Source organism: Siniperca chuatsi, linkage group LG9 (assembly GCF_020085105.1).
Source record: "Siniperca chuatsi isolate FFG_IHB_CAS linkage group LG9, ASM2008510v1, whole genome shotgun sequence".
NCBI lineage: Eukaryota > Metazoa > Chordata > Actinopteri > Centrarchiformes > Sinipercidae > Siniperca > Siniperca chuatsi.
Window position 1 is genome coordinate 11,647,239 of NC_058050.1, and position 24,749 is coordinate 11,671,987.

At 38.5% G+C, this 24,749-nt stretch overlaps 4 protein-coding genes across 6 annotated transcripts; 2 read left to right on the forward strand and 2 right to left on the reverse strand.

The window, feature by feature from the left end:
• Positions 1-378: 378 nt before the first annotated feature.
• On the forward strand, positions 379-1,717 carry c1s.2 (complement component 1, s subcomponent .2). The gene is given in 4 exon segments (XM_044209085.1): positions 379-496; positions 590-795; positions 898-1,112; positions 1,339-1,717. Coding segments are annotated over 4 exon segments (888 nt in total). The 5' UTR covers positions 379-393; the 3' UTR covers positions 1,703-1,717.
• A 1,686-nt stretch (positions 1,718-3,403) lies between these two features.
• Positions 3,404-10,478, forward strand: tapbpl (TAP binding protein like). Of its 2 annotated transcripts, XM_044209033.1 has the most exons (9): positions 3,408-3,448; positions 3,674-3,761; positions 4,595-4,807; positions 4,894-5,163; positions 5,295-5,495; positions 6,100-6,267; positions 6,349-6,452; positions 7,577-7,802; positions 8,760-10,478. In XM_044209033.1, exons 2-9 carry the CDS (start codon positions 3,710-3,712, stop codon positions 8,825-8,827), a joined length of 1,302 nt encoding a protein of 433 aa, XP_044064968.1. In that variant the 5' UTR covers positions 3,408-3,448; positions 3,674-3,709; the 3' UTR covers positions 8,828-10,478. The 2 variants fall into 2 exon arrangements, with proteins under 2 accessions (XP_044064967.1, XP_044064968.1); XM_044209032.1 differs by having other exon boundaries at positions 3,404-3,761.
• A 1-nt stretch (position 10,479) lies between these two features.
• On the reverse strand, positions 10,480-16,718 carry vamp1b (vesicle associated membrane protein 1b). The gene is made up of 5 exons (XM_044209152.1): positions 15,359-16,718; positions 14,177-14,312; positions 13,624-13,782; positions 13,045-13,096; positions 10,480-12,459 (listed from the first exon to the last, which is right to left on the reverse strand). Coding segments are annotated over exons 1-5 (366 nt in total). The 5' UTR covers positions 15,361-16,718; the 3' UTR covers positions 10,480-12,442.
• A 117-nt stretch (positions 16,719-16,835) lies between these two features.
• mrpl51 (mitochondrial ribosomal protein L51) lies at positions 16,836-18,906 on the reverse strand. 2 transcript variants are annotated; one of them, XM_044209148.1, is made up of 4 exons: positions 18,724-18,905; positions 18,405-18,507; positions 17,865-17,972; positions 16,836-17,310 (listed from the first exon to the last, which is right to left on the reverse strand). In XM_044209148.1, exons 2-4 carry the CDS (start codon positions 18,493-18,495, stop codon positions 17,114-17,116), a joined length of 396 nt encoding a protein of 131 aa, XP_044065083.1. In that variant the 5' UTR covers positions 18,496-18,507; positions 18,724-18,905; the 3' UTR covers positions 16,836-17,113. The 2 variants fall into 2 exon arrangements, with proteins under 2 accessions (XP_044065083.1, XP_044065084.1); XM_044209149.1 differs by having other exon boundaries at positions 18,405-18,906.
• Between the last annotated feature and the right edge of the window lie 5,843 nt (positions 18,907-24,749).

A 24,749-nucleotide genomic window follows, 5' to 3' on the forward strand; every position in this document is an offset into this window, starting at 1 on the left:
ATGTCCATTTCCGGGGAACATGGCTAAAGGCAGTGACTCCTGTCTTAACTGAATATTTCTACAGAGACTCCATCTACAGTATGTGACCTGTGACCGAGGATAACAGCTGATGATGGTTTGATATTTTCTTTCTTTCGCTGGCAAAATATTAACATGTCCTTGTTTTTTGTTCTTCTGCAGTAATTGATTGTAGAGAACCCAAACCTTTGCTGAATGGAGAGGTGACCTTCCTGTCTGGATTTCAGAATCAGTATCGTTCTGTTGTTCAGTATCACTGTAATGAACCATTTTACTCTCTCCCTGAGGGCGGAAATGGTGAGATATTTATAGATAGCATTCCAAAAATCCCATTAATAAAAATGTCAAATTTTGATATATCTTAACTAAAAATAAATGCCATTATCTTGTTCCCTCTGGTCTTCAGTTAGTTTCACCTGTGAAGCTGACAGAAAATGGAGATCCAACCACAACGATGTCACTCCAACATGTATACCTGGTATTGAAAACCTGCAATACCTAATCTAGGATGCTTTAATTAAAACATTAAGTCTGTGTCTGTGTGAACCTAATTGTTATCTATCCCATCCAGTCTGTGGCTAGCCCACAAAACACATCTCTGCCTATCAGAGGATCTTTGGAGGCAGTGAAGCTCCAGACAATACCATCCCCTGGCAAGTGTTATTGAGTATAGATGGACAAAGAGCAGGAGGCATGGTGATTGCAGACCGCTGGATTATGACCGCAGCTCATGTCCTAACACATAATGGAAATACAGCATCACACGAGACTGTACGGGTAAGTGTGCCACTTTAGGTGTTATCTGCATGGCCATTGCCTGTTTGCATGTTGCATGTTTTTGAATTGACATTTATTTCCTCCTATGCTGTTGGTTTGCAGGTTTACATGGGACTTACTGATGTTAAAACCCTGACGGACTCTCCTGCGTTTGCTGCCTCAGTCCACATTCACCCCAAATACAACAACCCCAACGGCTTAGACTACAACAATGACATTGCCTTGATCAAACTGCAAGACCCAATCACATTCAAATCATCCATTATGCCAATATGTTTGCCAGCAGAGGGTGCCACATACGTCACTGGCATGATGGGGTAAAGAAACAACTGCTGGGTTTCATTTCATAATGCAGTATAATCAATTTTATATGATTATTTATTTTCCCTGCTTTAGTTTTGTGAACTCAATGATTTTACCTTGCATTTAAATCTTCTTTTTGCATTTGCTTTTTCTCTTGTTGTGCCAACATGTCAATCTTCCAGATTCCTGATTTGCTTTTTCTCTTGAGTTCACCATTACTCTTCTACATTTTTTTTTCAGACTGGTGTCAGGCTTTGGCATTACAGAAACAGCCGACAGCCGACGGATTTTAACAAATAAGCTGAAGTTCGTGCAGCTCCCTGTGGTGGAGCAGGAGACATGCAGTAATTCAATCACTGTGGCGAAGAGGACAAAGGACAACGTACCAACAAATAACATGTTTTGTGCTGGAGTCCCTGAAGGTGGGAAGGACTCCTGCCAAGGTGACAGTGGAGGCCCCTTCACCCTAAGTGAAGACGGATGGTTCTGGGCTGCTGGGATTGTCAGCTGGGGGGTTGACTGCGGACAGCAGGGAAAATATGGCGTCTATACCAGAGTCACTAACTACATGGACTGGATCAACAAGACTATGCAGGAGAACTGAATTTACTATATTTCATCACTAAGTTAATAAAACTTGCTGTGTTGAACACAACCAGAGACAAATATAGCCAAATAAAAAGAAATGAGGAAGAATGACCTTACTCATATAGTCCTTTCTTATTCAACTTACAATAAAATTATGAAGGTGATGTAGTGCTCTTGAGCAGCCAGATGAACAGGTTGATAAAACTAAAAAGTCTGAAGCAAAAAGAATGAAATTATGCTAAAATGTATAGCAGGTACACCATCAAGTAAATTCATCTTTTGAGCACAATAAATTAAAAACACAGTGTGCCTTTCAATAACGCAACAGCCAGCTGTCACAAACAGTTGGCTACCACTTGTATCAGAGGTCACCTAGTCACACAATTCATTCATTGAGCAGAACAAGCTGTAAACACAACATTGACATATTATCACCTCCTAAAATTGTAGCGAACATTAGCAAAAAGTTTATTTACATTTCCAGCAGACATGGAGCAACATTATCATTCGTTTTGAGTCGTATTTGTGTCCACCTGATGAATGTAAATCCAATATTTATTCTCCTTCTAGCTCTGGTTTGATCTGCACCAAATCCTGAGGTAAATATATTGGTCTTTATCTGCTAAATGCTCCATTATGTTCACCAGCTATAGTCTCTAACTTGGTCTGACTTTCGTTTGGTGCTGGGCAGGTAGCATAAAGTGAGTTCAGAAAGATTTCTCACTAAAAACAGCTGCCTGCTGCGGCTGGAAATGAGGTTGATGAGAGCAGTGAGATTGAACCAAACAGTAAAACCAAAAACAATCAGCTGAAAGACAGTGACACGTTCCATAGAACGAATTGGGAACTGCAGTTTGGTGATACTTTGGAGACATCACTACCACCAACCACTCTCACATTACACGCTATCATTTAATCTATTGTTAATATAAAAATATTGATCATTGCAGCTTTATTGTTTCTATTTCCCTAATAGCACCATATGATAGTACAGTGAAGTTTAATCTTCAGCTACGTTTCTCATGATTTTGCACTCTAAAGGAGAAGTTCGACATTTTGGAAAATAAGTTTGCTTTCTCGCTGAGAATTAGATGATGAGAACATCGATACCACTCTCGTGTCTGTACTGTAAATGTGAAGCTACAGCTAGCAGCTGGTTAGTTTAGCTTAGCATAAAAAAGACTGGAGATGGGGGAAACAGGAAGCTTGCTCTGTCCAAAGGTAACAAAATCATCCTACCAGCACCTATGAAGCAAACAAATTAACATCATATTTTGTTTGTTTAATCTGTATAAAAAGATATTTTCTGTACGGAATAAACAAAATAGGGTAGGATGATTTTGTTACCATTGAACAGAGCCTGGCTAGCCGTTTCCCCCAGTTTCCAGAAATTATGCTAAATTAACTAACTGGCTCCTAGCTTCATATTTACCGTAGACATGAGAGTGATATCAACATCAATCTTCAAACTCAAAAAAGCAAATACTTCCCAAAATGATGAACTATTCATTTAGCTAAATATCTCTAAATAGTTACATATAAACTACATTAAAAATAAATACAAATCATCCCCCTTTTTGTAGATGTATTACATTAAAAATTTAAAACAATCTTACCGGGAGATTTCAGCGAAAGACACGTTGTTTCCTTGGTGACCCCTGACCCGTTCCCTGCTGCTCTGTCATTGGACGATCCTGTCTGCTTACTTTTACTTTCACTCCTCCACTGCGGCGTTACGCGCATGCTCCCGACAGCGAGACAGGTCCTGATCAACCTCAAGAGTTTAGGCTACTATTAGATTATATTTACTGCTGTACAGCTATTGTACATTATCGATGGGATGAAGGAAAGGCTGTAAAATATTCAGACTGTAGCGATGTAATGAGCTGTTGTCAGTTGTTGAAATCAAAAGTGAAAGTGTTTTTGTGTTCTCAGAAGTTAGCTATTTCTCTTATCTTGTTTTACTAACGTTAAACTTTGCATGCAGCACTCTTAATTTATAAAAACACCGAAACGAGACTCCATGATGATGATTGAAGTAATTGTTTTTGGATACTTCCTGACGTGCGTTTGTGGTAAGAGCATAAATCTTGGCATATTGATGCAGCACTGAATGGTGGAAATAAACGTAGTGCAAAAAAAAAATATTTGACTTTGAGTAGATTGTCAAGCTCAGTAATAAACTTTTTAAACAAGTATTCATTTCACAGTGTCTAATAGAGCTTATTTTGATTCAACACATTATTATGCTGCTCTGTAAATTCCTAGGAAGCTTCCTGGAAAGAACCATGTAAGTGGCACTAAGTATAGGTAAAATAGAGACAGTGTTTATTTTGTACACTTCCATTTTATTGAATCAAATTAACTGCTGATCTAGTCTATCTTAGAATATTTTAGTCAGTGCTTAGCAGTTCAGCTGAACATGCAAAAATGTAAAAATTTTTCTCCCAAATTTGAAGAAAAAAGGTTTTCAGTAATAAAATGATGAATGGATATTTACTTGGGTTTAAAAGGAGCCGTTTGTCGAAGTAAATTCCTCTGGAAATCAACAATTGCTTTTAAACTCAACTCAAATAAAACTAAAATAAGTCTATAAGCCTATATATATATATATATTTTTTTTTTTACCAAATTACATGGTTTTTCCAGGAAACTTTCAATACATTATTAGGAAATAATGCACCCAAAATAAAATAAAGCCTGACTTTTATTTCAGTTTAATAGTAGTCTTCTGGTATTTGTTTACCTGATTATGTTAAAAATGTCAAATTTTCAGTAGGTTAAAGGTGGTTAACCTCCACTATTTTACTGTGTATAGTCAAAACTTATCATTCATTAATTCCAAATGATACCTTAACATTTTTAAGACTTTTTTTTAATATTTTTGAATCTGCCCCTTGTTTCTCAGCTGATGGGGTTGCAGATGTCGTACTTTCCTGCACCCTGGTGGAGGAGGGCGGAGGACTGGGTGGAATGGGAACTGGCAATCTTTTCACAAGGACTCCAGCCACTCTCGTCTTAAGAAATGTTGCCGTGGCTTCTGATGAATCACTCGAAACACTCACTGCGTTTGTCCCGCCTTCTGTCCCTGATCCAGATGCCATCCTGTTAGAAGCCACAGGTCTCCCCTGCCTTCTCTTCGTATAATGTTTGGTGTCATATAAGCACAGCCTGTGTTGAACTTCTCCTCTCATCCCTTTGTGGCAGTGTCATCACCTGAGATCCCCAATGCAGATGTGTTGCTCCATGCGGACTGCAATGAGCAGGAGGTGATGTGTGAAATAAGCCGTTACTCTCCTCGTGGATCCCAGGAAAGTTCAGATCCAGCTTATTTCATGGTGTCCCTTAATGTGGAGGGAGTTGAGTTCGGCACTGTGTTGATTCTGCAGACTTTGGTGTTGAATAAGGACCAGTCCACCCTCATACAAAACAAACTGGGTCTGCCTCTTAGCCAGTCGGGAACTCTGCTGACTGAGGGTGAGATCCAGAGTTTAATATCCCATTTCATCTTTTCGTTGAATTGTTTCCATTATTGGTTTTGTTAGACAGGCAATAACATTATTCTCACTACTTTTTCTCTGCTGTTGTCTTTGCTTTCTGTCCCTCAGTGATATTCCTGGTGTTTTCCCACATAAAGTCTGTATCTGCACCTCTGAGAGGTGATGTTCTCCTCAACTGTGGCTTCAAGCAGCAGAAGATACCCTTAGCGCAGGAGGTGGGCATTGAATGGCGACTGCAGCACAGGGGGAAAGGGAATAAAGTGCTTGAAATGAAGACGAGGCTGGATGATGCAGAAGGGAGCACAGTAGGTAAGTGCTGTGTGAACAGGTGTGCCTGGCCTCTTCTGGTTTATCCAGGGTCTTTAGGAGGATTTAAACTCTGGCGGCTTCTTGTGGCTCTGAGAGTGCTGATGATGGTACATTAGTGCAAGGTGGCTTCAGTGGTATGGAAGTTCATGAATAAATCAATGCAAATGGACTCTAAATGCTCATTTTTAGTTAGGTTTTGAGGACAATCTTGACAAATTTTGATATTAAACAAAAATAAACTTTAACTCTACATATTTGGGGTATACAAATATGTTAACCATTTGTATAACTAATTAAGTTAGTGCACGTAGTTTTACATGTTTGTCATAAATTAGCACAATATTTTATCATGGAATTAGCTGTCAAACCACAAGATCCACTGCATGGTTGAGGTAACTGAGACAAATAGACTAAAATTAAAATTAGAAATTAATTGTGAAAGTTACAGACATATAACATGAATACTATTGTGATTTTATGATGTTCATGATTATAATTTCTAGTCTCTGACATCTTCAAAACATCAGTTTCTGTGGTCAATTACGTTTAAGAAAGTGAACCTTGAGTTGAGATTGCTAATTTCTGTTTAATTTTCTGTCCTCAGTGCATGCAGAAAGGAGGGGCTCAAGCATGGATGCCGCCCAGCTTGTTGGTGAGGGTAACGCCTCTGTGACTCTGACCAAGTTGAAGGTTTTGGATGAGGGAACCTACATCTGTACTGTCAGTATAGGCCTTTTCCATGCCCAGCAGGTCATTCAACTCCACGTTATTCGTAAGTTTCACCCTAATTTCTCAATTCAGAAAAATCCACTGAATGTCTTTCAGTTTTTCCCTTTGCTGCTCTTTGTTTCAGAACCACCCGATGTTTCACTCTCAGAGGAGAAGTTGGTTTTGGAAACAAAGTCCCCCCAGACACTGAGCTGCCACTGCACTAAATACTATCCGCTGGATGCTCAGGTCTGTAACTAGTATGTCCTTAAATGCAGCTGTTAACTAGTACAATTTTCTATGTTATCCCTTTCCTGCCATTAAACAACTTGGCAAGACATAATTCATTATTCATTTATTAATAACATTGAAATCCAAAGGCCACTGATGCACCATGGGGATGTAATGTACACAGGTAAAAGAAGTCCATTGTCCAAACAAAGTCTTTGTGTTTATTAAGCCATTTCAAGCAAGCAAACAAAAGAACAACGAAATCCTGCTGCCTTTCTTGCTCTGGAAAAAAACTACAGACCCTCCCAGGTCCAGGCATGCTGGTCCTATGCCTGCCTACCTGTATAAAACCTGAGGTGCCTATAGTGCTGCCCAATTTTTACAAAACAAACCAAAAAATAACGAAATAAACTTAACAAACAACTAGCAAAACTAAGTAAACAAATCAAACAACTAACAAATGAAAATACTAAATGAAACAAATATCTATGTTATCAAGCACTCAAAACAAATACCTTAAACCAGTCCTTACGTTGGTTGCCTGTCAGTCTTTGAACTGATTTTAAAATTATTTTGCTTGTTTTTAAAGCACTTCGTGATCTTGCACCAGCCTTGTCTTGTCTGACATGCTTGCAAAGTATGAACCAGGGCGGCCCCTCAGGTCTTTTAGTTGTTCCAAAGGGCAGAACAAAAACTTTTGGTGAGGCAGCTTGTAGTTTTTATGCTTCGAGCCGTTGGAGCAATCTACCCGAAGATCTGTTGATATCTTTAAACTTAAAACCTACCTCTTCAGCCTGGCTTTTGATTAGATTGTTTTATGTAAATTATTTAATATATTCTATCATTTATTTTATTGTATTCACGTTTTTTTATGTTTTACTCCCTCTTATCTATTTTATTTGTTATTGTCTTTTATCTATCTTACTGAATTTAATTTTTTTATTATTACATAATTTTATTTCTTTTATGCATTAATTGTTTTACTGTTTACATTTGTCCTATCTTAATATCAGCTTGTCAGTCAACTCTAAATTTAATTAATTGATTAATTGAATTGAACTAACCTGTATGAAAGGTGTTTTACAAATAAAGTTTGTTTGATTGATTGATTTAATAATTCTCTGCTTTCTTCTGCTTTTCAGATGGAGTGGTTATTCCTCTCTCCTGTAGACACAGAGCCTACAATGTTTCCAGATCAGGGCTCTCTGTCCAGCCATCGACAGCATGGTGATGGGACTTATTCCCTGTCATCTCACCTCACTGTCCCCTCCAGTGTCTCCCCTGGAACTAAAATCACCTGCAAGGTGTCCCACCCGGCCCTGAGTGAACCTCTCTCTCTCAGTCTGATGGTAGAAAGTCCAGAACCAGGTATTAATGCGTTGCTGAAATAGTTTAGCATTTGGGTGGTTTCTTGCCGAGAGTTAGCTCAGAAGATCAATACATGTCTGTACGGTAGATATGAAACTACAGCCGGCAGCCAGATAGCTTAGCTTAGTATAAAGACTGGAAACTGGGAAACAGCCTGGTTCTGTCTAAATGTAACAATATCTGCTTACCAGCACATCTAAAGCTCATGTGTATCGCTTTAATCCTTCCAGTGTCATTGTCATGAACTGAGGTGACAAAGTTTGGATCACCAAAGTTATTAGGAGTCATCCTCTGGGGACCATGAATGGTTGTACCACGTCAATGCATCCTATAGTTATCGAGAAACAGCTCTCCGGACCAAAGTGTTGCATTGACAGATTGAGCAACATACTGAATTACATTGCCATCTCTGGCAAAAAATAGCAGATCAAAATGTTGTTGCCATGGGACTCCAGCTGATTTAGATGACCTTGACTATGTTAACTCTTGTAAGATGGGCTACAGGGCTTCATAGTAAGAGGGGGGAGCTCACTAATTAACATATTAAATCTCGGTTGTGTAATTGGTACAAGCAACGATGTGTAAAAACAACATGTTGTGGTGGTTATGTTTCTGTTTCCTATTAGAGTTGAGTATAATCCATAAATAGTTTGAAAATATAGTTCAGGTCATATCACAACCTCTTTTGATCATGTCACATGAGAGGGGAGTTTAATGGAACATTTTTCACCTCTGGAAAATGCAAAAATGCAGTTTTTATTTTATAACTCAACCACCACAAACTTTTTAGAAACAGATCAATAAAAATCATGTTTATTTTGCACATTAAACAGAAACTTTTTATGTCTTGAGATTATTGATTTGCATTACACACTGTGTACTGTATGTTGTATCTTGTGCTTAATGTCAACCCGGTATAAAGATCCTTAACTGTTCTCTGTGTCTTTCACTCTACAGATTCCTATTGGTGGGTTCTGGGTTTCCTGATCATCACTGTGATTTTCTTCTATCAGGTCATGAGATAGATTAGTAGGAGATCTTTTATCAGATAATCCTGACTTGAAACTGAGCCCATAAGGACTTCCTTTGTGTCATTTGTGTGTCTGTAAGTTATTACTGATTTTATTAGAAGCCATCACTGGTTCTTTTAACTCTTCTAGGCTTCTACTGAACTGAAAAATACTAAATTTACAAAAAAATCCAATTGGACCCAAAAAAAATTTGGGAAAAAACAAGTGTATTTGAATATTTAGCTGTATCATTTATTTGCATTATAAATTTGTTGTTGAGTAGCATTGGTAGTGGTTTACTTATGTAAAGTTCTTGTAAGTTTCGAGGCTGCGTTTCTGTAACCTGCAACATATTAAATCAAATTAAACTATACTTTCCAGCAAAAAACGTTTTGTCACACATAAATTACCCGCTGCAGTTAAATTATTTATCTAACACTGACTGAACTGTGTTTTGCCTCTCTAGTGCTGTGGAAAACATAACTTGCTTTCTTACTCAGAACTAGTTAGTGTGTTTGATGCCACGTCATCAGAGGACCTAAGTTTCTTTTTTTACTCGCTGCAGGTAATAAAGACTAGGCAGTAGGCACTGTCAGCTTCTCCAGACTTTGCATTACTGGCCCACACAAAGTTTATTTCAATACTTTACTAAAAAGAAGCTTAAAGGAAACACAACTGAAGCGAGCAGTTATACAGTAGGCATTAACAGAACATGCAATAAGACACAGGACTATTGGTCTGATTCAAACTGGATTAAGTTATCTAGGCCTTGAATTGTTTGTACATGTACACACTGTAGGATTTTTGGCTTATTTGTTCTAAACTAGAAAATAGGGCCGTGGACTTTTCATTTTCTTTTTATGTGTTTCTGCTGAGAACTTGTAATTGCTGATATACTGTAAATTGGTATCTTTGTTTAAAACCTCTTGACCTGACCTGCCAGTCATTGTGCATCCAAACATTGTTGAAACCGACAGAACTTTGTTTTCAATTCAAGTGGAGATCCCAAAGTCTCCAAAGACACCAAATATGTCAGGTTGAATTTTGGGAAAATGTGTATAAAATGATGCACAAGACATCTAGAATATTTCCATTTGATGGAGTGGTGCAGATGTAAAAAAACAAGAGTCTTGGGTTTGAATATCTGATTCAGTATAAACATCATTGCAACAAACCAATACAGAATATGGAATTAGATGATTTTAGATGAACTTTAAAGCTACTTAAGGGGGAAAGGAGGGAATTATATATTTTTAAAGGTTTTTGTTGTTATACTGTTTTCATATGGTATTATTTTTAAATGTAGACTATGTTTATTATGGCTTTTTCTCACTTGTTTTTGTGTGTGATATTGATTTTGTTACTCTTTCTGTTATTTAATTTTCACAATGACAATTTTGTGACTCAACAACATTGTTTAAGGTATTTGACATTTTCAATATTAGTACACTTCGTCTATTATCTGGAAACCGATTGAAGCTCTGTCATAGACAAATCACAGGGTTTCACTTTCATAAAACGATTTCAGTCAGAATCAGAATCCATATATTGTAATAACAATACAAGCTGGCATTACTTGAAGTGGAGTAGATTGTGGAAAAAGCATTTCCTAACAAGGTCTAAATTGGCTCAATATGTAAAAAAATATAATAAAGATCAGCACTCAGTTCTGTTGATTTCTTTATTGTCATCAGCAAAAGTGGTAAGCATGCATTTGTTTTCGCAAATCCAGTTGCATCTCTCACTGCATTTTCAGGTTGTAAATCGCAAAACATTTCTCGTATCTCATGTGGTAATTACCTAATAAAATTGTTGCACAATATCATCAGATAATTATGGCTAACTGCTACAATTATGCGTAAATGCATTTTGCGCATAAGGTTGTTCATATTTTCTTCATTTTTTTTCAACTCTCAAATCAGTCCGAAGAGAGAGAGAGAGAAAATTTGCTTTTCTTTTATATCCAACACCCCCCCCCCAAAAAACCTGAAAGAATTTATAAACACATTTTCAGGAGCATAATCTGACAGATGTGTACTATTGTTCTATCCATACAATACTATATGTTTTTAACAGTTCACTATAGTAGCAGCTGTTTGCAGTCTCTGAATATTGTTTTTCTCTCAAAAGCAAGTGAAATGGCAAACTCTTGAGCATCATTGCATTGCATAAGCAGTAATTATCAGATCAGAAAGACATTATACACAGGTCGTTTAAACCACTGACAAAAGAAAATATACAATCGGCAGTTAGAGTTAGAAATGGCAGATACACAGGTCACACAAATAGGCAAAACTATGGACACCGTTTGCCATGCAAGTTAGAAACAAACACCTCATTTTGGCCGTTACCATACTGCAGGTGACAGGTGAGTCTGTTTTTATGTGGGAGGGGGGTAGGTGGCTCTGGGTTTCTAAATCATGTTCTTTCTCCCATTTTCCTTGCTTTCTGAAGATCAGGTCATTTAAACAACACTCAAACAAACGATTTGTCTGAACAACTTTCAAAACAAGTTGGCATTTGTACCTGCTTGAAATGTGACGCTACGCATTCATCGGTCTATGACTGTGAGTCTGTCCAAGTCAGAGTTAAGAGACCCTCCTCTGGGTCAAAGCAGTCAGTTCATGTATAAAGTAGACTGTTAGTGTCTGTTTGTCTTGCTGTGCATATTACTATGCCACCACCTGTGGTACAAAAACCAAGATGAAATGAAGCATAGTTATACAACTACTTTATCAAAAATTGCTTATCAGTCCAGAATTGAGTTTGTTTCTTACCACCTTTCCCTGAATCACTTCTTCCTTTCCTTATACTCTCACACAGTCTCCTTCCCTGTTTCAATTTTCTTTCTCCCATTGTTACTACTGAACATTGCAGAAATAGGAGACTAAGTAAGAGAACGTTAGGCAGGAAAGGAAATGAAAAAGTTACTAATAAAAGCCTATCAGCTAAACTTGGAAAAAGCTATTGGCTACAATGCTTTGGATCACAAATACACACACACACACACATACAAACAAAAATGTACACAATCTTAATCTAACGTGACCTTGTGTTAGTAAGTAGCAATGATGGTAGCGGTTGTGATAGAAGGAGTGTGTTAGGAGTGTGTTAGGCATGTCAGTACCAATTTACAAATGGAGGACTCTCAAAAAAGGTAATATGAACAAGCTTTGGGGTAGAAAGGACTGCAAACTCGTGTTCAATCTCCCTGCACACATTCACCATCTGTACATTGTACATTTCCCCCCATAGCTCCGCTCAGAGGGTTTAGCTCACGTGTGTTCCCGTGTCCCAAGAATTTTCTCTCTCCCTCCTTCCCTTTCTTTCTTCCTCTTTCACTCTGCCTGCTGCGTCCTTCAATAATACATGAGGTGCAGAAACAGGAGAGAGTGAGTGAGACTTCATGGTAAAACAGTTTTAGAAAGCAACAAGAAGGGAGGGAGAGGGGGACAAAGAGAGCAGAGACACCTATAAACACTACTGTCATATATAAGTGCAAGATGGTTTGATGGAAGACTGTGAAGAGAGGAAGGAGAGGATGGATAAAAGGGGGCGCTTGGGTTTTTTTCTTCTCTTCCCTCTCATATCATTCTCATGTCCATATCCATCTGTGTTGATGGGCTGAGCTCAGTAGAAGAAGTACACTGCGAATGAAGGAAGAGAGGGAGAGAAAGTCATTAGTCTAATGGACCCGGCAATACATCACTTAAACCAAAACAAGTAGAGAGCAGTCAGGTGAGCTCTGCTTCTTATATAGTGTTTACAGGTTTGTTTTTTAAGAAAGAACTGGTAAAATTGTTATTATGTCAATGATTTATTGTAATAAGAAGTCATGAATAATTGACAATCAAAGCAGGCCAGATATGGGCTTGTTAGGGAAGAAATACAAATGTATATGCTGGTGCTGTCTTATACCTGCCATCCTTTAACAAAGTCAGAAGGACCATCTCTGTATCTTAATTTCCTGTAAAAATTAACAGCACTAACACATCAACACTATTGTATACTGACAGACTAACACCACATGAAAATGTGCCATTTACAGAGGATCCTTCTCTTCATATGTCTGTCCCTCTGCTGCCGAGAGAAAAACCATAGAAAACACATCTGCTCTCTCATCAGATTTTTTAGTAACCCTATCTGTTTATATATATCAACCTATCTGTCTGTCAATCAATAGACTGATCAATCTTTGTATTAGTATCAAGAAGAAACTATCTTCTACTTACAGAATATTATTCCAACCACAATGACTCCAATGATACCCATCATGATCATCATCTGAAGGGAGAAAACAATAACATTTACTATAATGGTACTTACTTTTATAAAGGAATTTAAGACACACTGTAAATATGTGTGGAGTTCAAAAAGAAACACATCTGAACAACAAAGCATTTAAGACACTTGAGATTTTCTGCATTTAGTTATGCAATCTCTTGAGTATTTCTGAGTCTGTAGTGAAATATCTACAATAACAGACTTCTTTTTCCCATTTTTCCCAAAGCGTCTGTTCAGTCTTCCACAGCAGCTCATTAACAGATTAGTGTGTGGAGAGCAGGATGACGGCATTCCCAGAACAGACAATGTGTGTTCGCCTCAGCATGAACAGTTGTTCGATGCTTTAAAATACAAGAGGTTTGGATCTGATTCACACTTTTATTCCTCTACTAGCTCTATATACATACTATATCTCTATGCGCCACACCACACAGTAATAAGCATATTGTTATTTCAGACTCAGATTATATTGTGAGTTTCTTTCTGTAACAACAATCTGTTTAATGGACCCACACTAATGTGCCCACCTTGCAGTTCTTCCACCAATACTTGTTCTTTAGCTTGGCTGCGCAGCTTTCAAACTGGGAGGCTCCGGCTTGGAGAGCGTCCGCTCTGTCATCCAGCTCTGAAAGCTTCTGGTCCCTTTCCAAAACCTTGTCCACATTCACCCGCATGATATCCACCACCTAGCCCACAGTGGCGAGGATGAGAAAGCATTTGGCAGTGATGGGGAGGAGAGACAAAGAGGATGACAAGCATGGTTAAAGGAAAGCAACACAGGGGACAAAGGGGTTTCTGAAGCTATGTATCATAAATGATAGTAAATAAGTTGTTCTACTCCATTTGGAAAATCGCAGCAGAGCCCATTACATATTAAGAAGACCAGGCCTTTCCAGAAAACATAGAGCAACAACAAAACTTTTTTACATGCTTGTTTGTCTCTGGCCCAGTATAAGCACTGTGTATATACAGCAAGTCCAGGTATTTCATGATTAAGCCACTGATGAGGTTCCTCAACTGCTTTAATATTGACGCATTGCATGTAAAATCAAACTCTTAGTCTGGCCTGGTCCGGCTCACCTCCTCCACTTGGGCCTGTGTCTGCTGTAGCCTGCGGTTGCTGGAGGTATTGGGTGGGCCGGCAGGTGGGCCAGCTGGGCCTCCATCTGCACCGGGGGCTCCTGGAGCTCCGGGGGCAGCAGCATCTGGGGCAGACCTGAGAAGAAGCACGAGGAGGAGGAAGAGGAATTGAGATTGGAGTAATGGAGGCAATTTGATATTCTGATGACTTACGCATGTTTATGGCATGTAGAGAGCATTTAACTTTTATCTAATTAATTTGCCAGTTATACAGGAGGGATAACGCCACCACATAGCTAACAAAAGGATAAAAAAAATGCATTGTATGCAGGGGAGAGTGGAGATGTAGGGTGAGAAATGCATAAAATAGGATGTAAAGGGGAAAATAGAGAGGAGAGAATGAGCAGGTGATAGTGAAGGGTAGGATGAGAAAGAAGATGCAATGGGAAGAAAGAAAAAATAGGCCACAGATGGGAAGCAAGAAACCTGTCCAGGAAGAAGCTGGCTGAATAATGGGAGAGGAAATTTTGGTGACAAAAAAGGAGAGTGGAGAAGTTCTCTTGTGATGGATTACAGAGAGTTGGGCGGGACTGAGAAGAAAAGCTGAGGCTGGAAAGTGATGTGCGGAAAAGGGGAAAGGGTTAATCCAGCAGGGGGAAGACTAATGGGTACAGGAGGTTTAAAACTGAGCAAACAAGCTTCTCAGGGGAGCAGCCACTGACTCAGCCTGATGGACAGTTCAGTACAAATCAGTCACTGCAGGAGGACAAAAAATGAATGTCTTAACCTGATGAACCATCAGTCACTTGTCGTTCCTCAACATTAAGCAGCTGATGATGGTGACCTCAAACCCTCTGAACCACAATATGCTGTGTAAAAAATATATATTTAAATATCTGTGGTGTAACATTATATAAAAAACTCAATTTAACTCTGCCTAAGGCTTTAGCGTGGCAGCAGTCAGCCTATGAATACATAATTTAGTGATGCTGTGAAGGAAAATTTTACTTGCGTCAGCAAAATCCATCAAGCTGAAAGAAATCAGTTCAGTTTCACCCCCCATGAAAAAACATACAAGGAATTAAAATGATTTGAATATATGTTTATCCAGAGCAGCTTGAGAGATATTTTAAATGATTTTTTGTGAAAAGAGCGCAGCAGAAAAGCCGCATTAATACTCACATCTTCTATGCAGCAGTTTGAACTGACTCACGGGCAGCGGAGGAGGGGTGACGGGCAGTGAGGCAGGGGAGGGAGGGAGGGTCAGAAGTACAATACGAGAAGAAAAACAGCAAGATCGAAGGAAAAAAAGAGACGAGAATTTCTAGGCACCGGTCCAAACGAAAGTCCTAATTTTCAATTAGCAAAGTGATTAAAGTGCCATGCTAACAGTAAAAAGAGGCGGGGGGCTTGTTGGCGCAGTGGAGCCGATCTTCTAGCGATGCATTTATAACGCAAGTCGTCAGCAAAGTGCCGCAATACAGAGACACGTAAACGGGTCGGGTGAAAATTCCCTGTGTGACTAGACTGGAGAAGCAGGAAGTGAAGCTCAAGAGAAAAGTACTTCTAAATTATAATCCATTGAAGAGGAATCCACGGATGCTTAGATTCCTGCAGGGCTGCGTGCAGCTCCTCCAAGTGATGCTGAGTCCTTATAGAGCTGCTCCTGGATGCGGACACGCAGCACTGATTGGGTGGTTGTTGAGTTGCCTCTTCTGAAAGCTCCTGGCAAATGCGTGCAATTTCAAAAATTAAAGGGGAAAAAAAAAGTCCAGTCATGAGAAATCAGTTGTCTCGCTTTGATTTCTGCCTCCACCTCGTAGCGGATGGATGTGCGTCTTATGGGATGTGCGGTAGTTTCGCCCGTGTAAAGTGCTGTGGCACTGTAGGCTACTGCAATAATGCGTCTCTCCTCCTGCCTTCTCCACTTGGACTCATAACGACAGTGCGGTACCCCCCTCCTCTCTCTCTCTCCCTTCACACTTTGCAGTAGTCTACTGCAGTTCTCTGTGTCGGATAGGGCGGCAGGACGACACTGCGGTACAGTGGATGCCTACAGAGTGTTGACTCGACTGTTTTCCTCCCTAGTCTGGGATTCTCCCATTGCCCTTCTCCTCCTCCAGTATAACATTTCCCTTTGCAATTGCTCTCGTTTAATTCCTAGCATAGTCCTTCCTTTGAGGATACAACCTCTACTCCTTTTTCTATTTTGATTCTCAACTCTCTGTGCATGTTTAAGAGAAGTGAAGTCAGTCATATAAAAAAAGTCTCAATATAAAGGGTCCATAGGAGGAATGAAAACGTGAAACAACTAAATATGATCCTCTTCAGGCAAAGAAAAACATCGGATATACTAGGCCTATATGGCCAAAAGTATATGGACACCCCTGTCTACATGACAATGATATTTGAGACCAGTGCCTACCAACTTTTTTTGACTTTAAATGAAAGCATTTTTCCTCATAAACCCTTGTCACAGGCTGCATATGTCTGAGAGTTGACTAGTTTTTAGAGGCTTTTTTGGGAAGCCCCTTCAACATGATAACGCCCCTGTGCACCAAGCAATGCCCCAAAAGCAACGCAAACGTTTTACATCAAAGACCTTGACGTGCATGTACAGACCTCAACCCTGTGTTGGTTAGAATGAATAAAACAAGGCTTCTTTTCAAGACTGGTTTTTATAATGTATTTTCAGCCTTTTATATAATGTATTTTATGTTTGTCAGGAAAATAGGATGTTAATGGGACCAAAAACAATCAATAAACAGAAGTACAGGAAGTATGCTACTCTGAAACACACACTTCTCTTCATTCAAATATGATAACTTAGAAAAAAATGGCAACATACAGCACTTTGACAGCATGAAATCACACAGCTAGACTCCAACAGTCCTTATTGGCTGGTTAGATATATTTGCCAGAATGGTTAGTTCAATGTTAGCGGTGTTTGCCGGTGCGGTTGAAGCGTCTGTAGAGGAAGCGGAGCCTCTTCTCCAAGTTGTGCCTGTCCAGAGTCATCATTCTGTCTCCCACCATCTTCTTCTTTCTAATTAGACGCTGCAGTTCATTGCCTTTGAAAGCCTTCAGCCAGCAGGGAGCGACAATGAGGTCTTTGGGATGAGCTTTAAAGTCCCCTGCAGACACAAAGTCAGGAAATCACAGTTTCTACACAGTGAATATGTGAGGAAGAGGAGAGAAAGCTAGCAAAAGTGTGGGAAAAGCACAGTTGGTGAAGAGTTGGGAACTAGGATAAAGATCAAAACTCAAACAAGGCACAATCTGAGCTAGGATGTTAAATTGGTCTTGCATTTATTCGCCCATACTCATGTATACACAATTTATCTTCTCAAACTGTCTCATAAGGACTGATTCTGCAGTTGTTGAGAAGATAGAAGACTGTATGAACACTCACTGATTCTCAACTCAGCTTTTTCTGGAAAAATTAAGTCTAGTAACTCAAATCATGACCTAACACAGGGCGTTGGTTATTTGGTTCTCCTACACTAACAAGCAAACTTAATCAGTTAACTAATCATATAAGAAACACATTGAATCCATAGTTGCATTCTACATCCTGACGGTTTTATCACATGCTGTCAACTAAAAACAAAAACAAAACCAACATAATCAAACAGGGGGGGCAAATTCCACAGTCTCAAATACGCTTTAACTGGTTCAGGACATTTACCTAAGATGCCTATGTTATCATAAACTCCATACATGCTCCTCTTCTCAGTCCACCTGTCCACCTTCTTCAGCTGAGGGATGGCATGCATCCGGATGTGGCAGCATGTACCTGAAGAAAGCACATTATTTCATGTCAGCGTTGAGTACCTGAGTATCTTCTGCACATATACTATGTTTAGTGCTGCTACAATTAGTAGATGAAATGATTAGCTGATCAACATAAAAATAATCACAAACAATTTAAAAAAAAATATCAATCGTTTAGGTCATTTAGCTTTCAAATTTTTATTTACTGTACAATTTTACCTTCTTGTTTAATCTCCTCTACTTGTTTATACCTGCAAATAGGTTTCTAATTTTGATTTACAGTGTAGTTGTACTAATTGTGGATCCTTATGGTCTGTTTCTTGTGCTATTGTGAAACCTAACAAAACCTAACCTGACAAGAAGCACGCACTGTAAAAGTAACAGTGTTGCTGCGGTACAGACACAACAAACAGACTGGTTTAGGCTACTCACTGAAATCAGTAACAGTACTCACCAGTAGAAATGGTCCTGGCTGTGTGGAGCAGAGTCCCAGCAGACTGACAGAAGGACGCTCCAGCTTTCAGTAACCCTCCCAGTACAGACATGTCCGAAGTTTTCTACAGCAACACAATGACTATCAACTTCACACGAATTCGGTTTAGTCAGGTAAAAGTGTTTTTTCGACGCTTATTAACTATGTTTTTAACGTGTTGGCTGGTCGGGTATTCTTTCTGTCAAACACGTTAGCTTCGTTCAAATATCTTTTCATTGACCCTTAGCTTTAGCTTTAGCTAGCGCATTAGCTACATCAAATGCAGTATTATGAACATTACCAGTTTCCACGTCCAGCAGCGATCTTGTGCCAATTTAATGTTTTGTTATTATTACAACGAAGCATAAATTATAGGCATATGCAGAGATATGACACCTAGAAACATATGTTATTGAGGATTCAACATGCTCCTGGTGGCCGCTTCCATCTTACTCTGTGTCCCACAATGCATTGCGCCGATACCGTAATGTCGTTAGAGCAGCGCAAAAACAATCGTTTGACGGCCTTTGCACCCTTTCACTACATTTTTCACCCAGTAGAGGGAGGTAGTGGTACCGGAAGACCAAATCCATCAAATAAAAGGAATGTACATGAAAAAGCGCGGTTATTTCTTAAAGTTAAAATAGCAAAAAACATAAATTCAGAAAATGAAGTCTCCCAAAATATGTCTTATTGACTGACACAGGATAGTACTCTATTGCCTGTATTTAGCCTATGTTCTGCAGCTTCAACAGAAATGTAAGTTTAATCAAGGTAAACCACCAGCTAGCTGTGATGGAAGAAGTATTCAGATCCTTTACTAAGTAGCCTACTAATACCACAGTGTCAACATGCTTCACTACAAGTAAAAGTCCTGCATTCAAAACATTACTTAAGTAAAAGTATGTAAGTATTATCAGCAAATTTTTTAAAGTATCAAAAGTAAAAGTAGTCATTATGCAGAAAAATGGTATCTGTCAGTGTTTTACTATTATATTATATTATGTTTTTGGATTTGGATTAAAATGTAGTTGTTTAAGGTTGTGCTAATTTGCAGTACTTTATAACTGGGGTTGTATAGACATTTGGGCCCTAAACATTCATTAATTAGCCAATGGTAGGCCTATCGTGAAGTCACTTGTATAGGTCTAAAAAGTGGAATTTCATAAGAAAGTGATGAATGCAAAAAGCATATACTGGATACAATACTACACATAAATAAACATTTATTTAATTGAAAATCTATGCTGGGTTTGATTTAATTCTGCCTTTTCAGCATGTGTCTAATTTTTGTGTTCTTTAAAAGTAACAGGCAGACCACACAGGAGGAGAAGCCAACTCTTCTCCTCCAAGTTTTAACATGAACTTAATAAGCCCATCATATTAGACCAACCCCGACCTCGCCAAATTGCCAGCAAAATTCAAAGCAAAATTCACCAGAAGTCAGGAAGGGCCACCTTCCTTACTTATCTCCCTACCCTGTTCTCCTCCTGTTGTCTGCCTGTTCTCCTCCTGTGTTGTCTGCCTGTTCTCCTCCTGTTGGCTGCCTGTTCTCCTCCTGTTGGCTGCCTGTTCTCCTCCTGTGTTGTCTGCCTGTTCTCCTCCTGTTGGCTGCCTGTTCTCCTCCTGTGGTGGCTGCCTCCCTGCCTTGCTGTCCTCTCCCATGCTGTTTCTTGCATTATTGAGTAAATGTGAGTTTTTTATAATCAGACTAACCCAATTAAACCCATTAAGTACAACATATTCTAATTATTAATATGGACTTTGAAGGGCCGAGCTCCTGAACTTGATCCAGATTGTCATTCTGTACAAAGGAATGCAGCTCGCCTCTTTGCAGATTGCACCTGGACACAAAATATTCTTTTTAGCTGCGGCTCAGTTAACCAACTTTAACCTTACACAAAAATAACTTTAATGCTAGGCCTTAGACATCAATATGGCATCGATTTTAAACCAAAGTATATTAGTATCAATTTGTTACAGGTTCCGTCATTAATGTCAAACAGCCAACGCACGCAGCTGTTGCTGACCAAACCTCAAACAACAAACATACTGCTGTAGTTGTTTACCGCTGAGCTAATTTGAACTACTTTATATACTGTTGGGTAGTTTAATCTACAGCAATGCATAGTGTCGCTGTCCTGTGGGAACCACATATCTCTAAAAAGTCAACTTTTCATGAGCTCAGAAAAAACAGCTTTTCAGGTTTGTGACGATGCATTTTCCAGCTGATCCAATTTGGAGATACATGGCTTTCACTGGACAGGAAGGGTATGAAAATTTTTAATTGGAAAAGTAACTAAAGCTGTCAGACAAATGTAGTGGAGTAAAAAGTACAGTATTTGCCTCTGAGATGTAGTGGAGTAGAAGTATAAAGTTGCATAGAATGAAAATACTCAAGTAAAGTACCTTGAATTTGTACTTAAGTACTGTACTTGAGTAAATGTGTAGTTACATGCCACCACTGCAAGCTAGTGGAACAAAAAAATGGCAAATTGTGGAATGGAGTTCAGTCATGGCTTTCTTCAAATGATCAAATTTCATATTTTAACTTGTTACATTGTTGTGATTTTTATCTATAAAAGGGAGGAGGGGGAGAAAACAAGGTGAGTGATCCCTTACACAATGTGTACAGTATACATCATGCCTTAAGGACTACTGTGTACTTAAAGGATGATGTTATCCCTGTCTCTTAGATCCAATACCAGCTTGTAAAACATATATTGTTCTGAGAAAGGTGGATACACTATTGTTACATTTATGTGTGATTTGTTCTACATCTAGTCTGGTTATAATGTATTTTAGGGTGGGAGGACTGAAAGCTTGCAGTGTTTCATTCCAACAAACATCTAATTTTACTGATCAGTTTTAATTAGTGAGATCAGCTGTTAAACGTTTAGCTGAAATGAAAACATGCAGACATCTATCTCTCTCTCTCTCTCTCTTCATACACACACACACACACAGACAACCATAGAGACTGATACTTTCAGTTTTACTGTTGTAAAGGGCTGGATGGAATATTTCATCATTTTCAAAGAAACAAGTGCAGCAAAACCAATCTTTGTCTTAATTTCATTATTGCTAATGCGTCAGTGAGAGTGTGGAAATTTAAACCAGACAAAACATTATTAAACATTAGATTCCATTCAGCTTTAACATAACCACACTGCAATAGCTTCTGCAGAGAAGAGTTACTGTCTTACCGTAAGTGTGCTGTGTGTGATACTGCACTTTTAATTTAATCTGAATTAAGATCATGCTGCAAGAAAATGAGGACTTTTGACTTTCTTTTGCAAAAACACTGTGCTAGGATACTTTGAATCCACAGGAGAAAAAAAGACACACAATACAAATGAGAACGTACAAATCAGTTTACATGTGCAGAAGATGAAGGGAGCATCTTTTGAAGAGTTAATAAAATATTAGGATGCAATATTTTTCACCAAATACCATCATTTCCAAAAGAAACGTGGTCATGACGAGTTTTTGCATCACAGATACACAGTCATGTTTCCATGTAGCTCTCAACTTCACAGCGCTGAACAAAATGCTGACTTAACAAAATTTAAACAATTCTTAGCAGCGCAGCATTTTGTTTTTCTGTGCTCTGCTTCCTCTGCCAGTAAAACTGGGTGGAACATTATATTTCATCACCTACACATATAGACAAGAATACCGTGATATAATCATGTCAGTTATTGAAAATAAGCCACAGCTGTGTTTATAGTCAGTCAGAAAGTCTTATCCCTGAATGTTTAGTGTGTTTTATTGCTTATTAAGTGTTAATGTCAAATTAGAAAATAAAAACTGTGTCTGTGACAAGAGCATACATAATGCAGTGAGAGCGTGACACAGGAAGAAACTACTCACTTGCTGAACTTCTACAGAAGCAATCTGATTTGATTATTTTCCAAGCTCATCTTTATTAACATAATCATCTGCATTCAGTTGTTTCCATGTGAGGGGCATTTTCCTTCACGTGTACTTTTACCTCATATTCAGATACAGTGGAGGTGACTAAACATCAGCTCTAGGAAAGACCACCTCACAATGAGTGACACACACATGCCCCTAACACTGAGCTTCACAGATACATTTTGAATTTGTTTTTTGGGGGGTGTGTGAGAAAACACCAAATTGAAGCCACAACCTGAAACAAATATGACAGTGATTTAAATTTGAAGGCAGTATAACTCACCCAGCAGTCACATGGCAGTTACCAGGGAAAATGTCTCCACAAGATGAAGAAAAACAGCTCTGTGGTTTCACCCACACATTCTCAGGTGTGTCTATCCATCTCTGTGAGAGTCTATCCATCTATGTATCTATCTAGCTGTACTTACTGTAGGTTTTCCAAACCTATTTAATTACAGTTTTTCTACAAATGTCTTTGTGTATTGAAAAATGCAAAAACACCTGAAACATGAGCTGCAATATATCAATGTATTTATTCTCTGTAAGGCAATCTTTCATTCGTCACAGTAAGATCAGTTTTTCTTTTCTCTGTCATGAGTGTCTTATGTTGTCCAATCAAATACCCAAATCTTTGTCACATTCTAAGAAAATAAAGCACTAAATAAGGGATTAGTGCTTTATTATTGGAAGATGCCAGCTAGGTAGATGGATGGATGAATAGACAGTCACACATGAATCACAAAAGAGGAACAAAGATAAGAAATTAAAAAATAAAAATATAAATAACTAAAATCTTAACTAGAAACTGAACTAAAACGTAAAACTAGGACTATACTCTGGCTCTAAATATAAACCTGATAATATTCTGGTTAGTGCAAGTCTGTTAGATACTGTATATTGTCTTGTATTGATACAGCAAGATGCTTTAATGGAATTGCATGGATCAGTACTGAGAATAACCAAACAGTAAATTTATATACACACAGGTATGTAAAATTCAGGAATGTATGTACAGATGTGTAATATACAGGTAAGTAAACTACAGAGATAAAAAGAAAAATCTGATAAAAAGGTAACACTTTAACCCCCAGATTTAGCAATTATAAACATTTAATGTGAAATTTTTTTCCTACCATTCCTGTCAGTCATTTGTTGTGAGATAATGCAGTGGAGATGTTTCCAATCAGTTTGCAATTAAATCATTACAACATACTACAATGTAGCTTTACACAGATATAAGGACATTTTAATGTACAGTATTTATCAACAATTATAACTTCTCCTTTGAAGACATATTTTATATTATTACAAATTATTATTATTATTTTTTTACTATATTGTCATTATCTGTTTATAGCATCATTTACTAATGGGTGCCCACAGGAGGAGTTATAGTTGTTGACAAATACATTAATAAACACCTATATCTGCTAACAACTATATTCATGTGTTATAAACCATGTATTAAATGTTTATATACTGCTTAGAAATGCTGGGGGGGGGTTTAAAGTTAAGTGCTACCAATCAGCATAAAGAAACCTATCAATTATGCCAATATAGACACAAACAGAGCACCAGACAAGACATTTCTCTGTTAACTTCAACCTATATTTTCCAATCTTAAAGTATTTACCATTAACTACAAATCCCTTCAGTTGACACTTCATGAAATATGCTAAAATATAGGCTGTTAAACAAACTTTTGCCTGGCAGTGTAGGCCTGTTTCTACTGCAGCTCCAGTGGTATTAGAATTGACGAAAGGAAAAACAAAGAAGTGAGAATGGAGGGGATGATTCACTTTCATGTATATCCATCAGAACAAGATACCATAGCCTTTTACCGAATGGCCTTGTTCTCATGATACTGGTGATGATGATGATGATGTTAACTAGTGGTTGTAAACATAAGTGACTGGCAGTGACGGAAGAGTGACAGGGTTTTGTGGCGTCGCAGTTTTGCTGTCTCGGTTTCAAAGCAACAACTAGACCTTCCATGAAGTGATTTGTAAACAAGTAACATTCACTGCAGTGTGAGAATGATTGTAGCTTACTGAGCTTACTGCTCATATTGCATAGAAGCATTTCTAAAAAGGAACTTTATTTTGAGGTACAAATACAGCATGTCTTACTGTAGATGGTAGTGTGCATGGTACTATACTGTGCTTGTGTATGCTTCGGCTTGCAAATTGAACAATGTTACATATTTTTACATAATGTATTTGATGTGAAGCAAGAAACAGAATTAGAGAGAATCCGTGGGAGGAAGTGGGTCTCCCTATGAATATCTCTGTCTTACAGTTTCCAAGCTGACACAAACAGACCGCATCAAAGCCCAGCTTGTAGCTGAAGTCACATGATCATTAGAGGAACTACCAAGCACTCCACCCCCATGAACACCCACGGGCTCAT

What these genes read in the sequence shown, in the direction of transcription:
- tapbpl (XM_044209032.1), top strand. Translation starts at nt 3,710, where the DNA reads ATGATGATGATTGAAGTAATTGTTTTTGGATACTTCCTGACGTGCGTT. An exon ending in CTTCCTGACGTGCGTTTGTG is followed by an intron (nt 3,762 to 4,594) that starts GTAAGAGCATAA and finishes CTTGTTTCTCAG; the next exon opens with CTGATGGGGTTGCAGATGTC. An exon ending in CATTCAACTCCACGTTATTC is followed by an intron (nt 6,268 to 6,348) that starts GTAAGTTTCACC and finishes TCTTTGTTTCAG; the next exon opens with AACCACCCGATGTTTCACTC.
- vamp1b (XM_044209152.1), bottom strand. An exon ending in CACAGGCCCAAGTGGAGGAG is followed by an intron (nt 13,783 to 14,176) that starts GTGAGCCGGACC and finishes ACTGTGGGCTAG; the next exon opens with GTGGTGGATATCATGCGGGT. An exon ending in ATTGGTGGAAGAACTGCAAG is followed by an intron (nt 13,097 to 13,623) that starts GTGGGCACATTA and finishes TTCTCCCTTCAG; the next exon opens with ATGATGATCATGATGGGTAT.
- mrpl51 (XM_044209149.1), bottom strand. Translation starts at nt 18,495, where the DNA reads ATGTCTGTACTGGGAGGGTTACTGAAAGCTGGAGCGTCCTTCTGTCAG. An exon ending in AGCCAGGACCATTTCTACTG is followed by an intron (nt 17,973 to 18,404) that starts GTGAGTACTGTT and finishes TGCTTTCTTCAG; the next exon opens with GTACATGCTGCCACATCCGG. An exon ending in TGATAACATAGGCATCTTAG is followed by an intron (nt 17,311 to 17,864) that starts GTAAATGTCCTG and finishes TTGTGTCTGCAG; the next exon opens with GGGACTTTAAAGCTCATCCC.